At 37.6% G+C, this 19,091-nt stretch overlaps 1 protein-coding gene across 1 annotated transcript in view; it reads left to right on the top strand.

Moving 5' to 3' along the window:
* Nucleotides 1-19,091, top strand: part of LOC108678455 (neuronal acetylcholine receptor subunit alpha-10) — a 34,696-nt gene that overhangs the window by 10,230 nt on the left and 5,375 nt on the right. The window contains exons 3-12 of the mRNA XM_018166876.2: nt 8,595-8,639; nt 10,153-10,262; nt 10,792-10,975; nt 13,292-13,466; nt 14,408-14,587; nt 15,016-15,365; nt 15,792-15,886; nt 17,350-17,403; nt 17,943-18,297; nt 18,820-18,920. Coding sequence (XP_018022365.1) covers nt 8,595-8,639; nt 10,153-10,262; nt 10,792-10,975; nt 13,292-13,466; nt 14,408-14,587; nt 15,016-15,365; nt 15,792-15,886; nt 17,350-17,403; nt 17,943-18,297; nt 18,820-18,920 — 1,649 coding nt within the window. The remainder of the gene's footprint in view (nt 1-8,594; nt 8,640-10,152; nt 10,263-10,791; nt 10,976-13,291; nt 13,467-14,407; nt 14,588-15,015; nt 15,366-15,791; nt 15,887-17,349; nt 17,404-17,942; nt 18,298-18,819; nt 18,921-19,091) is intronic.

The raw sequence follows: 19,091 nt of genomic DNA, 5'->3' as shown, positions 1-19,091 counted from the left end.
TCTTTGAAGTCAATGGCTATGGCAATTTGTCAAGAACGCCTTGACAATAGTGCTTAAGATTTACCGCCGCATATTGCGTTCAGTGCCGCGCCGTACGTCCACCTCCCGCTGCGATGCCCAAACTGGAAGGCTCCTTTGTTCATAAATTTCAACTATACCGAAATTGTACGAACTTTTTTCCTTCAGTTGCCCATCTTATTATTTTATAGGTCCTAAATTGTTGTTTTTTTTCCAATGCTACCAGACCCTATCGAACTCTAAGCTGAAGCAATCCTGTGATGATGTAGGTTGAATATTTCCAACTACTTTCATTCCGACCCACGAGATGAAGCTTTACCCGCTCTGACGTCAGGCAGTGTTGTCTAGGCGTCATGCCTTGGCTTGATCCTGACCGTTGCACTAGATATCAGATATAAGGCTTACAGTCCAATGTCAGGGCAAGTTGCGTAGTACGTTTGTGATAAGAGAGCATGCTGTGAATTACTGTTATAATGAAACAAGTATTTATTGGTTTTTCATTGTTAGGTACGGTATTTAATGGCGTTTTCGATTTTTTAGGGTCCAAAACGTGTCCACTCTTGTCTTTAGCTCTCACTCTCTCTTATTTCACTTGTTATTTGTCCCACTGCCATCTCATTATTCTATATGGAAAAATATCCGCGTTATCAATAAACTACATTTATTCGTTCGGAATCGTTTAATCTTCTGCTTTGCCCTACGTACTCCCTGCATAGACAATTGTGGTGCTAGTACTGTACTATGTATCCGGTCTTTTCGTAGGTGTGATGATCAGAGGACCAGTCCTATTTTGATGGCGATGCAACTAATCAATTTGATGTTGTAGTTTAGTTCATCACAAATCCTTATTTGTGGGCATTTCATCTCTCCTGTTGTCATGATACTCTTGCACAATTTTTTTAGCTTGTTGAAGTGTGCTTGTTTTTCCATTGTGCGAGAGTAGATGTATTTACGAGTAATATGGTTAGGTGAGTTGACCTATGTTTTAAATACGAAAGCTTAGATTCTGCTGTGTATTGCTGTTATTAATTATGTGAATTTCTTGTTCAATAATAATGTGAATTTTTCATGTATAGATGTCAACTCAGAACATACTTTGATATTTTGCAGGTTGGTTGTTTTAGAGTCAGACGGATATTATTCTTTGTTAATTACAAAATTTATTTCGGCCACTTTACTTATATTTCATCAGAGAATGAAGGCTTTTAAATTGAATCAATTTTAGATTATGTTTTTTCTCAAGACTTGAAAGGAGATTTTTCAGGATTACTCCTTAATGTTTACCGAAATCATGTGTGTCAAGAGTATTGCAAAATAAAAGTTTGTAGGATATTTTTCGCTTGTTTAGAAACACGCACAATTATTCTACCATTGTTTGGTCATTAATTGTTTGCGACCTTATGCAATCGCCTGTAATTATTCGCGTTTTTTCGAGGTTAGCATTTTTATTTACATGCTCAATTTAAGTGCTATTTTAAAAACCTGCAATATGGATTGTAGTTAATTGTTGGCTCGAACAATTTATTTGTAAATGTACATATAACTGCACCATTTAGTTGCACTGAGCTGAATATACGTTTAAAGTAAATATTCGTTTCATTTACTTCGATTTTTTTGCTGATTTACTCAGTGTCACGTAGTTGATTGGACCTGAGACGGCATTCTGTTTGAAGTCATTGCTTTCAATCATTCTGTTCAACGATATCCAAGCTTTGTAAACTTAGATTGTGTTTTATGTTGGTAGGGACTAATTACTGGGCGATCATTAGCTTTGTCTTCAGCATCGAAGTTCCTATTCCTTGATTCCATTGTCCATCTGACAAACCTGGTGCCATAGTTACAATTATATTGTTTCTGCACTTGAGCCGTTGCATCTTGATACGAAAAGCTATATTTACTGTAAGCCATCATTGTGATGTTCTTCTGTGAACAGGATGTAAGTTACACATCTGTACACCTTCTAGAGCAACGAAGGCGGATCATCCCCAACAATTAGGTGGATCATTCAGCTATAGATGCACTGTAGCTTTAAGTTTCTTCTTCACCGTATTGTGATTCTTCTTCACCGTACAGTTGTTCTTTTCTCCGTATGGTTGTTATTATTCTAGGTATAATGGTTCTTCTTGACCGTATATAGTTGTTTTTCTGCACCGTATAGTGGTTCTTCTTCACCGTATAGTGTTTTTACCGTATAGTTGTTATTCTTCTCGGTATAATGGTTCTTCGTGACCGTATAGTTGTTTTTCTTCTCCATATAGTTGTTCTTCACTGTAGAGTGGATCTTCTGCGCCGTATAGTGGTTCTTCTTCACCGTATAGTGTTGTTTTTCACCGTATAGTGTGGTTCTTCTTCACTGCATAGTATGGTTCTTCTTCACCTCCTAGTGGTTCTTTTTCACTTTACAGTGGTTCTTCTTCATCGTATAGTGCTTCGGTTTCTTCCTTTAATATCGTTGAGACAAGCTGCCTATGTAGCGCTACAGTTACTCAGTCTTGTGTAAGTATTGCCCTATAAGAACCCAATATATTTATCCCGCCAAGCGACCTTCGTTATTTCTGCCTGAACGTCGGAGAATTCTTACCCTGGAACAGGGCAAGAAATAATCACATGATTTGCAGGGGTCGTTTCTCCTTGCGTGGCCGGGCGCGAGATTTGCAGAGGCTCTGTGACCATGACTGACTTCGCGTGTGCCTTCAATTATTGATATACAGGTTTTTGTATTATTTCTTATTAATTGTATTTTATGGGCGTGCCTTACTCAGTTATTTGATACATTATTTTTGCACTCTGTAAATGAGCTAGAAAATTAAGCGAAGCTCCGATTTTCTTTTATAAATTAATCGATTGGATGATTTTTATCAAGATCTTGGAATAGAAAAAAATAGGCTTGGATTATAAAATATTATTTTTTGAACTGTATTTCTTTTCTGAGGTTTGCTTCCAGGCGTATCACGTCAAAGGTTTAAACTTTCGCAATTTTGTACAGGCTTTTAGCTATTTTTTTACCACGTTTTTCTTAGCTAGCTTTCGTGTCTGTCTGTCTGTCTGTCTGTCTGTCTGTCTGTCTGTCTGTCTGTCTGTTTGTGATGATCAAATCTTGCAATCGATATTTCACCAACTTTCCCGCTAGCTAGCGCTCTGAAACTTTTAGGGAAGCTCAGCTCCCGATGACAATACAATAATCAATAATTTGTTGCACGTTTCCAGGTGTATTTATCACTATTCTAAACAAATTAATTTTCGAAGTGGAAATTTGTTTTCCTTTAATCGATCGCAGCGCCATTCCCCCTAAAGCGGCGATTTTCAGAACTAACAAAAAAAAAAGGAAACTTTTACCGTGTTGTAAAATATTTTAACTGAAATACAAAAGACCAAGAGAATGAAAGCAAACAGAGATCAGTAGCTGCCGAAAAATTATTTTCTACTTTTTAGTCCACATGAAAAACGTGGTCTTTAAAATTTTTTTTATACATTTTATTAGAACGTGTATTTCATTTCGCAAGTTCAAGTTTCGCTCTTATTCAATCTATAAATAATGTGTCATTTATTAATAACTTTAGTCCACTTAATCAGTGGCACTTTTTATTTTATTTAATAGTGCTGGAGGACATATGTTTGAGCTCAACACAATAACTTTACTAATAGCAACGAGACATGAATAAGCCTTGTTCCACCTTGGTAATTCAAGTCGGACCTTACAGAAGCCGCCATTTTGTACTTTATGCCTTTATTTTTTTCAAATTGTGTTTTATATGCATGATGAGCAAAAATAATTGTAAAAATTGCCTCTGATTTTTTCAGCACTGCAGAGCAGGCAGCAGGGTGAGGTCAATAAGTCACGGTATTAGTAACGACTCGGATAGATAAGGCTCGATCCTAGCCTTGCTTAAATAACTGCCAGATTCTTGTTCCCTATTTTGGACTTGAAGTTAACCTGCCGTTTTTACGGACATAACGGATCGTTATGAATAAAAAATGCCACCAGAATTTTGTAGCGTGACTTCAGAGACTTTTTTTTTATTCATTCAACGTATGTGTTTGTTCTCCTTGTGTTAGTATTTAATTTTATTTGGTATACTAAGTTTATGCTGTCATTTTATTTTTCCTCTGTTTCAACTACCATTAATTAACAATCTTCTTAATTTTCAATTGTCTTTTCGATTGATAGACAATTGTCTGACAATCGTCTTTTCTATTTATTTTTTTCTTCACGACGGCGGGAGCATTTTTTAGAGGTCACCAAGTTTCCATTGGTGATGATTGTCGAGCACCGTGCCCCAGCCAGAGGGCTGCTATTTGTGATTGCTTATGATTTTTCATGCTTTTCTTGTGAATTCCACAGTTATTTTTATCGTATCTGAATGTTTCCCTGCTTTATAAATCATTATGAAGTGCTTTCCTGCTCTATAAATCATTGCCTATGTATTGGTTACGCATTCTTTAGTTATTAATATTTTAGCATGGATATGTTTAACTTAGTGAATAATAACTACCAATATTCGTTGTCCTGAATCAATTTGAATAAAAAGTTTCGACCATTGGCCTCCGGAAAATGCCTCATTTGACGCGGCTTTGACAGCCGTTTTATTTATACGCCATTGTAGAGGCTTTCTAACCTCATATCCGCAGCTCAGGATGACAAAGCTCTTCTTAGATTTAAAAGTTCCGGATTTCTGGTTTTCAACTAAAGCCATTGTAAGTTGGAGTGCCAGTCATTTGCTGGATTGCTCTTCAGACCTTGATGGATGAAGCCATCCACACGATACTCTCTGCAGGAAAAGACACTCTACCGATATCCGGTCGGTCTTTGACTCTGATTTTTCTCCATCACTGATCCTTCGAGTGCATCGAGTTGAACTTTGATTTGCTACGCGTGATGTGGTGGATTAAGCGATGCGCAAAAACAGTTCACATTCGGTCGATTCAACGATACCTGTTGAAAATTGTGTAATTCTCTTGGGGATTCAGCAAAATAATTACATAGCTGATCTACATATAGGTCCTAATCTCTGGCAGCAGGGTCGGTTGAGTCCTCGTCAATATGTCAATAATCCACTTTAAATTTTTTTTTGGGCGTCATGGATGAAACAGATTCGTCGACCGATAAATACCATCTAAAATCTACAACCTAGCAAGCCGTGACTAAATAAACTGTCGTTCATATAAGCTCCCACTTTGTTATCTTGTGTGGCTGGAGGCCAATTAACTCGCAAAGATCCTTTGGATCCTAGACGTCTACTGGCTGCCGGTGATCGCCGTGATCCCGGGATACTGCAAGTTGCCGCGCTAGGCTCTCTCTGTATTTCTTTTCTTGTCTCATAAAGTCAAGATGGTGACCTGAACTTAGCCAGTTCCACAGACACTCTTCATCATGAAGCTGAAGTGCATGAACACAGACACTCTTCATCATGAAGTGCATGAACTTTATCGCAACTTTACGTACTTTTGCCTCCTGCCTCTCAAATCCTTGATTGGATTTCTATGCTCGTGCGTGCTACGAAATGTGGTTTATCATCATTGCCTACATCATCTGATCAAGTTTTTCTACATCAAGTTTTTCTGATTCAAGTGAAACGTGCAGCCTTTGTGGCGATAAATATTTGTTTTTTTTTTCGAGCTCGTTTCATTATTTCAAAATGCATTTAAACTAACATGCTAAATCCCTCCTGCTTCTAGTGTATTGAATTATTATTCAAGATATTTCGTTTTCCTTGACATTCGCGGTCGACCCGTGATCGAATTCCTCTCGATCTATACTTTACTCTCTGTTCTATGGCCCAAGGTGGGAGGCGGTGCGACTTTTCATTGTGTTGAAGAAAAATAAGAATTTGATATTTTTTCTTCTCGTGTGCCGAATGAAGTTTTGATTTGCTTCGCCACTTTACAATACATGTTCATTCGCACAAATTTGATGAATAAATATTGGAAATCATACACTAACGGGTTAATTTGCTACCATTGTGCTTCCGCTGAAGCCATTGCACAGGTGATAGATATTTTATGGCAATAAATATTTTATCAATATTATTTAACTTTTAATGTCATAGAGTGGTCATATTTTTAAGTTTCAGCCTGATTTTTTTTCGAAAAAACTTTTTTATTTGAGTCCGTCATTAAATACGTGGGTGGAATTACGATTCATTATTTTCAATTCAATGTCTGACATGAAGTCGTTCCTAAATTTAGTCATAAACTGTACTGTAATATGATTTGGATCGCTTTAATACAGACTGTACTATTGTATAACATGTTGTAAGATTACGAAGCATACATTGTGTGACGTGATGTACTATTGGTGGCACTGCCGTGGCGCAGTGAATCTGAATCCCGGTCATGGCATGCGTGTCCAACAGAGTCCTATAGGACTTGCACTTCTTCGTAAAACAGCGCAGCGTAAAACTAAAGCTTCAATGTGATCTTCGCTTGCTTGCCGGGTGTACTGCTTTGGTCCTGGCATCACCATCATTCCTACGCCGCAGTGAAATCCCGACTTGATCTGTATGCTCTGTTCGACAGAACTGTGGGCTTTTGCTTGTTGAAAGTGCGACCCTGCCCGTAAACGGTAAAATTTTACTGATCAGTTGTACTTTTTGGCTTGACAGTCGCAAGATTTTGCTCAACTGCTAAATTCTTTTAATCAGTTTCAAGCTTTTTTTTTTGCATTGCTCTAATATCCCGCTGGTGCAAAAAATGTGAATCTTGATGTTCAAAATTGAGTGGTAGGGAGAGAGAGGTTAGAGTGGTATCAGGCAGCAGACGCCAAGTTCATTCGTTGCTGCGGAAACATCGGTTAAGTTGCCCGAAATGTTTCGTGCAGAAACGGCGGTGTTGCGGCGAGGGCGCTCTTCGAAGCCCGGCGCCATAAATTGTGCAGTTTTAATTGTTTGGGTCTCGCTGTGCCAGTTCCATCGTCTCGAGCGACCCTTGCCGAGTTTCCCTCAAATAAATGTTGGCCGACGCAAAAATACAGTGATATGGAGCGAGGCTGGCGGCAATTGCCGCTAAAATCTTCAGCGTACCAGCAAGGAAACTCTAAAGAAGACCTCTGTGCGGATGCGTCGTTTGAATCATGAAGTTATCCAAGTTACATTGAAAAAATCTTGAATGCTGAGATGAGCGACATCCTGACAGACAATTAACTGTTTTCCCGTGATATTATTTTTATTGAAATGATGAAAAATTAGAAAATATCAGAATGAATTCAATTGAATAAACTTTTAAAATCGTTTAATTAATACATTTGACGTCAACATCTCTAAAATCGACCATTTATGCTCGATATATATAATATTCAGGTTGGTGATTGTGGTGGCCAAACGAGATGCTCAGCTTCATTAGAATGTCCCTCGTGCCTTTTTTTTAACAATTCCAACGTATAGATCGGGGCTTTATCATCCTTAAAGATGGCGTTCCCTTTCCGCAAACAGCTAGTGCTTGAATCATTGAATGAACTCGGTCCTCCAAAATTCCTAAATAGTCATGGCTGTTGACTCTTCCATTAAGAGAAATCATTGGTCCGCCGGATTTCCAAGAAGTAGCACCCCAGAAGAAATAGCATCGCAGATCCCCCGCCATGTTTTACGGTTGGGAGGAGGCAGTCGTAATTACATTACTATTTTGGCTGTCTCCGAACGTAAACTCGGCCAGAAGATGGAAATAACGCAAACGATGATTCGTCAGTGAAAATCACAATTTTTCACTGCTCGAGCGACCCATTTTGGAGGTTTTTACACCACCCTAAAAGCTTTGAAGCATTTGTATATGGAACCAGATGTATTCTAATTGCAGCTCTTTCATAGAATCCAGATCTGTGCAGCTCCTGGCGGTCTGCTGCAACTGAGGTCTGCTGTAATTTTAACAACCGTGGTCCCTTGATTGTTCATCACAACTCGATTTAGGTACCGACGGTCTCTCTCAGACAACTTCGACTTTTGACCAGACCTGTGCTTTGCTGAGGACGTTTTTCCTTCTCTGAAAAGCTGTCATTAGTACCTCTAGAAACGTGAAGCATTCGGGAAGTTTCTGTCACACTAGCACCTGACATACGGGCACCAACAATTTGGCTTCTCTGAAAGTCATAGAGGATTGCCATTTATAGGCTATAGGTTAGGTTATAGACAAAAAAAAATTACAAAAAATATCTGTGCATGGATAAAATATCAGTTATCAGCACCAATTAACAATAACTCATTAAAATATGTCACGTTTTCATTGTTTATAACATTTTAAAAAATTACGATATCAAAAAGTCCGGGGTTTCCCTTATTTTGTCCAACCCCTGTCTGTATATAGTAAATTATTCAAATATGTTAGCTTCCAGTTTCATAATAGCTTAAATGATGATTTCTGAACTGGAATCCTACAAGTAATGTTTTATTTCCTATATTGCTGGTTTATCTTTATGAAAAATGCACATCAATAGTTACTCGAATCTTTGAACAGATACTTCAACTGGCTACGTTTGACAAAGCCAGTCGGACGAGGCCATCAACAGACAAGGTTTGAATATTATCGTCACAACTGATAATATTTTAACAGACCCGTTTTAATTAACAGGAAATGTTTTTTTCTTACAGGACGAGAGGAATCAGATCTTAACCACAAACTGTTGGCTTAACCAGGTAAAGAATTATATTTTTCATTCGGTAAGTGACTTATATCAATAACATTCAGACGGTAGTCGTTATTATTACGAGTTTGGCAGTCTTCGATTGTCATTTTGCCGCTGATTTATTATTTGTTATGTTTGTTATTTACGGCTACTTATATGACTCACAAACTTGGGATCTCCTAATTCTTATTAAGTATAAGGCACTTAATTGGCTGTTTATATCTCACGTAAATTAATCTTACATTCTCTTATGTCTGGATAGATGCATTAATTTACTTCATTATTGTGATATCATGACACTTATGGAAAACTGGTATCAATGAACGCCAAATTTCATATGTGTGCATTAAAACGTTTTGCCACCGCCGTAACTATTTTTTCGGTTCACTTCACTAGAAAAGAAATAGTTGTTTCATTCCCTCCACCTTGTCACTTGTCGTCTACTCTACTCAATGTTCATGGCTGATCAGAACGGAGTTTATCGTAATTTTCATTACGTTCTTCATGTCTTAGTTTTCACATGTATCAGAGTTTTTTTTTCTTTAGGAACACGAACTTGCACGACGTTTACTTTAAAACATTTTCTTTAGAATCGAAAATTTATTTGATTACCACCATCACTACATTCAAGTTTTTTAGCCATCATTACCATAGTCGCCACCATTACCATAGTCGCCACCATTACCATAGTTGCCACCATTACCATAGTCGCCACCATTACTATATTCTCCACCGCCATTTCTTCTCACGTCTCATCATTTTCACCATATTCGTCACCACCATCGCTCACTAAAATCTCGTCATCATCATCACCACCACCACCACCACCACCACCACCACAACATCTAAAGCTTCCAGTCCGGCGAACGCTATTGAATGTTCACCGAACCGATGCCAGTTGGCAATTTCGTCGCATTTATCGTCCGCGATTTCCTTTACGAGTTTGTGACGACTTCGAGCAGCTTGATTGGTTAATTGCATCCTACTTGTGTGATCACTTGGTCGTAACTCATACTGAACATTTTACGGAATGTGAGTTTAACGATATAGTCAACCGCGTGGAGTACGGAGCTATAATGATCACCGACTGACCGTATATTTATTTATGATAGTTATAACTTTGAGGGAAATAATGCATTAATTTACATCTATAAATATTTAGTCTTTTTGTTAACATCCACACATTGAGCATTGGTTCAGACAGGAGCTGATTCAAGGCCTCATTTCGATTTAGTATGGAATGTCACGCCACACTATTCAAGATAAATCACGAATCGGAGTTCTAAGCCTGAAAATAAATTCGAATTCAGATTAATTTAAAAACTTAAACCACGCCACTAATTTTGAAGTCAATATAAGAGTAAGGGATAGGAAAATTTTATTTGCATTATAGGATACTGGGTGGAATAGATTGGACCTTACATCGAGCATTTGGAAGTTTTTTTTTAATATATTCCCTGACTATTTCATGTTTTCTTCGCACTCTTGTATAAGTCATTGAATTGTCCCTTCTTAATGTACAGTTGTGGGTCGACAACAGCGTCACTTGGGACCCTAGCGAGTTCGGTAACATTAAAGTTATTAGACTGCCTGCTGCGCGGCTATGGCGACCTGACGTCATACTCTACAACAAGTTAGTATAGCTTCACAACATATAAAAGCAAAATATAGATTAGTTACGGTATTGTTCATTCTTATTGATATAATGTATTATACTATGTAGAAAATTTTTCACGGCAGAAATCAGGAATCATTGGTCCAAATTGATTGTTACTTAATTTATACGATTACAAATGTATAGAACTAACTGTAAGTTTATATGCTCTTTTTTTGACGAACCATAAGCTCGTTGGATAGTGATAAGACATGGATAATTTTTTAATTAGAATTTAAAAAATAATGCTTCGATTTCACTAAAAAACTCTGACATAAACCAAAATTACTGTAATTAAATTCGTCCTTCCGTAGAATCAAACTATTTTTAGCGCATTTTCTCATTTATGAAAAAATGCACTATTGTGCTCGCCATGTCCGTCTGTCCGTCCGTCCGTCCGTCCGTCCGTCCGTCTGTCCGTCCGTGACTTCACGATTTCGTCGACGAGAAAATGCGCTCTCTGTCACTCACTGCAGTGAGTACTGAGTTATATTTTTGTAATTGGCAGCGCTGACAGTCACTACAACACAGCTGTACTGAGCACCAACATCATCGTCTCCTACGACGGCAACGTGACATGGCTCTCGTCTGCAATCTTCAAGAGCTCTTGTGCCATCAACGTCGAGTTCTTTCCCTTCGACGAGCAGCGCTGCCACATGAAGTTCGCCTCGTGGACCTACGATGGCTTCCAGGTGATTTATTCCATTTTAAATTATGTCTTTGAAGTCCATTTAAAGGCTGGTAATTCGCGCGTCCGAAATACCTATCGCTTCGGGATACTGCCAATATCATCCGGACGTGACCGAGGTCTGAAAATTGATATCTGCATGGACTTATGTATACGAAAAAATGTTTTTATATATACCTTTAACACCGCGAAGTTATAATAAATAGAGGTGCTGACTTAACATAGTTTCAAGTACGCGCACTGGTTTTAAGCACAAAGGTTTGAGACGTTTCAGGCGAGCTATATGAAGTCATTTGCATTGGTGATGGATGAAAATATTCTGTAATGCGCAGGTTCAGGTAGATATTATAGGTTATATAGAGTCCACGGCAGTTGGCGCTCGTTCTACGGCGGCACGAGTTCTTCGTAATCAAAGCGCGTCTAAAATGTCGTGCTGGAAAAATCGTTAAGAATTGAATTTTTTAGTTGATTTTGTTATGCGTAAATGTAATCTAATTTCACGAATCATTATTTTTTATAATGGGGATGTTATTTTCTTCTGCCTGAGTGAAGTGGTTTTCTTATGAGAGCGACGAGGGATTTCAAGGCTTCATAATCATCATTATTAATATGCTTAACAATCATTAAAATTGTTTGTAGTGCTTGTTGCAAATATTCGTTCACATCAAAGTTGTTTAGCGAGTCATATTTTTTATTCTCATTTTGCATTTAAACATTTAAATCCGACGATATTATTCATGTTTTCACTTATTTATTGCCACTCACCTTCATTCTCATCACTTATACCTGCATTCCTACACCAGCCTGTTTCTCGGAGCATCTTCTTTGCATTTAGCGGACTTCATGAGAGTTTACTTGTTGCCCGCGTCTCGGGTTTTTCTGGTAATTTCTTTACCTTAACGACAGTGACTGTCAAAATCATGCAAATTCGCTCGTTTTACTAACCCGCCTGCTGCTGAGTGTCGTTTTTTCACTTCACCTTCCTATTTTACTAAATTTTTGCTCCTGACTGAATACGTTATGCTGTAAAAGTGTGTATGTACACGTAGATATTGGTAGAGTAACGTAGGAAGATTTTTTATCCAATTTAGCTTCTCTTGAACACAGCTCTCACAAAAAAGTCACGAAAACGTTTTGTTTTTCTTTACGTTAAGGGATATTCGTTTAGTTTTGTTTGAAAATTCTTCCTTAAGCTTTCCCTACATTTATTTTATTTGTACTGATCCGACATTCTGATGCACGCTGCACTTGAAGCATATATATTGTGAAAAGTATTGAAAATTCGATTCACAAGTTTATTATTTTCCAACATTCATGTGAATGTGCCCTGAACGGACGATGTTTGATGGTCATTCAAGTCAGTATGACTAGAGCTTTTCAATTGCATTTTGCAATGATTGTTTCGTTTCTTATAAATTATAAATATTGTTGCAATAGGCCTATTTCACTTACTTTGTCCTGGCGCACACGCTGCCGCAGTTTACACGTGGCAACCACTACACAAAAGCCGTTCGTGATCGTAAATTTTTGGGAGTACGCGTCTCATGGAGGATAAAAACATGACACTGGTGATTCGCGACCGTAAACCCAGATGCTTTTACACATAGGACAGTGTACACTAGACTTCCTTCTTCAGCTAACTGCTGTAGCTAATATGCCACCTAACGATACGTCCTTCTCGCCAGTACTATTGTTTTAGTTCATATGTATCACTATTAATTATGAGAAAAATGATTTTAATACAAATTAAAAAAATTAAAATGAGCTAAGGAAACTTCAGAGTAGTAAAGTTAAATACAGATTCGAATAAAAAGTAATAATTACATGGTATGGCCATCATCACAACTTTAAGTTGCGCTAGACTCATTATGCATTGCAAAACTTCAATAGATAACTTAAGAATGATTGTGTTTCTCACGTTCTTGTCTCCAGGAAAATCAAACCCACTTTGCAAGCATCTAAGCTTTCGATTGTCCTTAAATAATCTCATAACTTCTACCTCGTGCATCTCATTTTTACACCTATGAGAACCACTATAATTTCCTGCTGTACAATTAAAGCGTAATTATTAATTGGACCCGTTACGGTCAAATGTCTTTTATATTAAAATTATTATTTGGAGGCTTATCAAAATATTTTAAAGGCTATTGTTATTAATTTTCTTAGTTGCAAATGAAAATTTTAATTCTAAATACAATTGTTTTATTTTTAAGTGGAATTTAACATTTTATTCGCTGTCACCTGGTGCGATGTTATTTACGGGTTGTCTTCGCAATTTTATTCACTGTCCATGTATTTAGCGGTTCATATATGTATGCAGGTGAACCTAAGTGCTCACGCGTCAGAAGCTGACCTGACTAACTACGTTACAAACGGAGAGTGGGACCTGATAGAGCTGTCCATGGAGCGACATGTGGTCTACTACTCCTGTTGTGACGCTCCGTATCCTGACATCACCTACACTCTCGTGCTCAGGCGGAGGCCACTCTTTTACGGTATGAATTTGCTTAGTCGTGCTGTGTAACCATGATATATGAGATAAATATGGGTATTTTTAAACCGTTATTTACTTGTGCCTACGTTTTGATACCATTTTATATTTCTTTCCTATCGGGTTAAAGCAATTCTACGAGTGGGATCTATTATTCATAGTAATAAATTATTTCGGGTTGATCTGCAGTAAGAAAATAAATTTTAGCCGTTCAAACTAATTCTGAAACGACTAATCCCACATTACTGGAAAATTGCAACAGCTAGCCTCTATCTGCAGGTGTAAAATTACCAAATTGCTCGAGTTGGGTGGAGATAGAAGTTCATTTGCAGCAGTTAACGGTTATAGTTGAAGTATCGGTTATAGTTGAAGTTATAGTCCTATAAAATTAATTTTATAGGACTTCCCTCATACCTTTTTAAGTAATAAACATATCACTTCCGAATTTTCATCATAACGTGGATCTTTTAGTAGTATAAGAACAAATTTATAGGCTTGTATTGCTAGCTGTTTTAACCTGACAAGCAAAATAATGCGAAATAGCAAGATACACGATTTCGCAAAAACAACCCATAGGGTTGTTAAGAAAGCACTGAGAAAAATCTCTGGGTGTAATAAATGTTTGGCAATAATACTTACCTAGCGGGTTTCATTATCTTTTTAATAACCAGCGTTTATCAAACTAATGTTATATGTTAATATTAAAAATGTTAAATAAATATTAATTGAGTCTTTGTTTAGGATTAGGTATAAGTAAATTTTTGGATCCTAAATATCAACAGATTCCACGACAACATTCTATTGAAAATCATGGGTAACGCGAGTGTTTTCTCATTAGTAATACACATATTACCTCCATGAGTGCATTACACCTGAACCCCCAAATAACACTAATGCATCTGCATCTCTGAGCTAAATTCTCATCTCACCATTTATATCTTGCAGTGTTCAACTTGATCTTGCCGTGTGTACTCATCACGGGCATTGCGCTCCTAAGCTTCTACATGCCCAGCGACTCGGGCGAGAAAGTTACACTGGGCATCACCACCCTCCTCTCCATGACCGTGTTTCTTATGGTCATCGGGGAATCCATGCCCCCCACATCTGAAAAACTCCCGCTTATTGGTGAGCTTGGTGCTTGACTTAAAGCTTGTACTACGGGAGTGATTATAGCTCGTAGTGTTGTTTTATCTAATTGTTTTAATGCGAGCTATATTATCGGTTACTCTGCTTGCCAGACCTTTTTATATAATATTATTATATTTCAGTATTACACGACTTTTTAGGTTATAACCTCTCATTATTTATCGTCTGTAAGCGTAATTAACTAATTTGCACTAACACTTGTCACTATAATGGCCTGTAATCTAATGTCATCATAGTTGATAAAATTCGATTCACTACAACAGTTAATTTAATTTAGAGACTGGCTCAAACTTTGGCTAATATCCACGACTTTACTGTGAGGGCATTATTGTTGATAAATCGGATAGACTCTGACATGTCAATTTAATTCAGATACCGTACTTAATTTAATTGCCTCTATTATCCAGGCCTTTACTACGGTGTGACCATCTCCCTCGTGAGCTTCGCCACGGGGCTCTCAGTGGTGACGCTAAACATCCACCACCGCGGGATGCGCGGCCGCGCGGTGCCCAGACTCCTACGCAAGTTCGTGCTCGAAGGACTCGCAAAACTGCTCTTCATCAGACTAGATCTCCCAGATCCCCTGGGCAGGAACAGATCCCAGAGGCGCTCATCGTCCCCGACCCTCGGGGAAAGTCTGGGCTGCTCGGCGATGTGTTCGCAAGGGTCGTCCCCTTGTATGCCCACTCCCCCACCTCCGCTCCTGCACAACAGCACCTCCATCTCTACCGTCACTACGACGCTGCATCATCCTTGCGTTAGTGTCGTGTTTTGTCGTCATTTCACTTCTTGATATTAATATTAATGTATGAATTTTACTAATATATATAAATATATATATTAGTGAAGCCACTAATATAAATAATAATGAAGCCAATAATATTGTGATATCCGTATGGTCTTTTTCAAGATCACTTCTTACGGCGGTCTCGTCAATGGACCGCAAAGTATCCTCAGCTTGTTAATAACGATGCATGCTTCGTCTCAAATACATCACGATTGAGAACATTTTATAAATGCGGGGTAGAATATCGGGATTTTTTTCATTTATAAACTATCAACTCTGGTTCCTTAATTCTGATCTAAAATTTACGAATATAAGTGTTCAAAGACAACATTTAAATGTTGATTAATGATTACTGATTGATTAATTTGTCTGTTGATGGCTGGATGTGATGTTCAGTGCGTAGCAGCGAGACCGCCTGACGTCACGGACCGTCTGGGCGCCGCGGCGCTGCCGCTGCCGCTACGCTGCACCAACGGCGGCATCACGCACAGGTATGCGGCGCGCTTTTTATATGCACATTTATTGTGTTTGTATTAGATGACAGAATAAGCTTGTTTAAACACGGGTGGTTTATGGCTATGTAATCCATTATCCATTACATGGTAGACAGGTAGAATAAGTTTGTTTAAATACGGGTGCTTAATGGCTATGTAATCCATTATCCATTACATGGTAGACAGGTAGAATAAGCTTGTTTAAACACGGGTGCTTAATGGCTATGTAATCTATTATCCATTACATGGTAGACAGGTAGAATAAGTTTGTTTAAATACGGGTGGTTAATGGCTATGTAATCCATTACATGGTAGACAGGTAGAATAAGCTTGTTTAAACACGGGTGGTTTATGGCCACAGAATTTATCAATTTTTATTTTCAGGGTCGAATAATATTCTTCAGATTACGTTGGTTGATCAAAATAAATGCTTAAGAAAGTAATTTTAATTTATTAACGACGTTTCGAATGTAACAACATTAATTTTCATGTTATAGGAAGCATTGGAAACTGAAATTTTCGTGGAAATAAGTACATGAATCTTGTGTTATTTTTCGAATTTTGTCACATTCAAAACGTCGTTAATAAATTGAAATTACTTCCTTAAACCTGCATTTTTATCAACCAACGTCATCTGAAGAATATCGTTCGACCTTGAAAATTTAAACAAATGAATTCTCTGTCCATTAACCACCTGTATTTAAACACTTATGTTGCATACATTATAGTAGTATTATATCAATAGTGCGAGAATAGTTTAATCTATTGCATTTGAATTACGTACAGGAACATGTCAAGTTCGCAGGAATATATTTGAAAAAAGTGAGGTACTCAAGTACAACATTCACTTGCATATGGCTATTAAGATTATGGTTTATAGGAACTGGCACTTCATCTTCATTTATTCATGACATCTATGGAATAATTTTTATTTCGTATTCCTAGCAAAATCATAGGAAGTAGTAGCATTTTATCTCCATTTATAATGAGAGATTTTGAATAGTTCATTTTTCATCAAGTCACGATCATCGATGGCATCTCAACTTCTAAAGTAACGCGCGACATCTTGTCCTTTCCTCTCATTGCTTTGCCGCTTCAATATTTCAGTATATTTGGAATTATATCAAACCTATAAGCTAATCGGAACAAAATGTTTATAACATTGCCTAATATTCATTCGATTTTTAAGATCGGATAGACAAAATTAACGTTGTATTGGAGAATAATGCATATCTTTGTAACCTAAACCCCTTAATAGAGGTAAAATAAAATAACAATTATTAGAGGTAAAATTAGAGGTAAAATTAATAACGGACTATCTCAACTTCCGTCCAGATGCAAATCAATTTAATTAAATTAAAGTAAACTGATAATAATGAAGCCCATGTAGTCGGACTTCGTTTATCTGGCTTATAACTACTTAGTATGAATCACTCAATTAATTTGAATCGCTCCTTCAGGACACAGTCTCCTGCTATGGCCATCTCACCTTGTCCCGGCATCTGCATGCAGAGGTGAAAGTTATATTATTATTTTATATATTTTAATTTAAACAATCAACGAGTTTAACTACTGTGCACAATGCACAATTTCATTTTGAGCAATTAATCGGCTTAAAGCGCCAGAGTGCAAGGCACAATATTTCATTTCTGAATTCAACGGATTCAAGTTTTAACCTCAGTACACTATATAACATCTCTATCTAAGCAATTGATAAGTTTAGGCACAGTATACAATACAAAATTTCGAAGCGCTGCCACGCGAGGAAAAATGATTGTAGAGGCGAGGCGAGTTGATAAACATCAAGCCTCATGCAAACAAAAGTTGGTACGAGCTAATACGACAAAGGAAAATAAGAGTTTACGTGAAATTTATGTATGTAAGACATCATGTGCCAAGTAATTGAAATTAACATATCATATTTTTTGTTGTATTTTCGTCAAATATTGCAGTCAATAAATCATCTTAGAGTTTATTTTGTTATTCGTGTTATATTTTTTCTTCCTGTCCCTTGTAAATTATTTTTCACAAATTTGCTTATTTTTTCGCTCAGCTTGACGGGAATTTGCGAGACGCCTCTCAGCGAGACCTCACAAGAAATGAAAACGCTGCATCATTTACAGCAGCAACATCTGCAGCAACAGCATTTGCAACAGCAGCTGCAACACCAGTCACAAACGCTGTTGCAACAAGAGCACTGTTTGCAACCCGAACATTGCATGCAGCAAGAGCTCTGTATTCAACAGGACCACTGCATTGAACAGGAGCATCGCCTGCAACAAGAGCAGCAACAGTTGAAACAACAGGGAACTCTAAAGAAGAACGAAAACAGGAGGGAATCCAGGCTACCGTTGAAAACAATGGCGATTGATGAATTTGACCGACACTTTTCTCGCGTCTTACAAAAAGTTTGTGCAATTTTCTTGTTCTCATTATATTTTTTATGCAGGATTTAATCAAAATAATCAATCTGATTATCCATATAATGATGGCTGAGCGAACTTCTGTTTGCCAAAGATCTGTGATGAAAATCGTGAACCTCTGAATATGGCAGTAAATATCATGAAACAACGGTCAATGCCTAAATGACTGCAAGGAAAATATAACTCTTATTCAATTCTTACTGAAAGATTTCCTGATTCAATTGCTGAAATAAAACTCCCTTAATAAAAGTTTAGTGAGTTTTACTTTTATTCTCATGGAATGAAATGCCTGGAAATAACATATAAACTTTAATTATTAATCAGTAAATGTGTACGGTAAATCCATATTCATAAATTCATATTCCTTGATTATGAATTAATATTCACAGATCTTCTGGGTAGGTTCTCTGTGTCACATATTTTATAACAAATAAAATGCTTTGAGTTGTTTTATAATAATAATAATCGATTAAGGAATGGTTTGTACTAAAATATTCGTATTTTCAGGTGCAGGAAACCATCGATCGCAACGAACTGCGTTTAGCAGAACAGGACAGACGCGACACAATCAGACTTGAGTGGCAGCAAGTTGCGCTCATCATCGACAGGTGAGCAGCAAGTTGCGCTCATCATTGACAGGTGAGCAGCAAGTTGCGCTCATTATTGACAGGTGAGCAGCAGCAAGTTGCGCTCATCATCGACAGGTGAGCAGCAGCAAGTTGCGCTCACCATCGACAGGTGAGCAGCAGCAAGTTGCGCTCATCATCGACAGGTGACAT

This window comes from Hyalella azteca, unplaced genomic scaffold (assembly GCF_000764305.2).
Source record: "Hyalella azteca isolate HAZT.00-mixed unplaced genomic scaffold, Hazt_2.0.2 contig3121, whole genome shotgun sequence".
Classification (NCBI taxonomy): Eukaryota; Metazoa; Arthropoda; class Malacostraca; order Amphipoda; family Hyalellidae; genus Hyalella; species Hyalella azteca.
The sequence above is the reverse complement of the archived record's forward strand: the minus strand, read 5'-3'. Positions and strand labels throughout refer to the sequence as shown.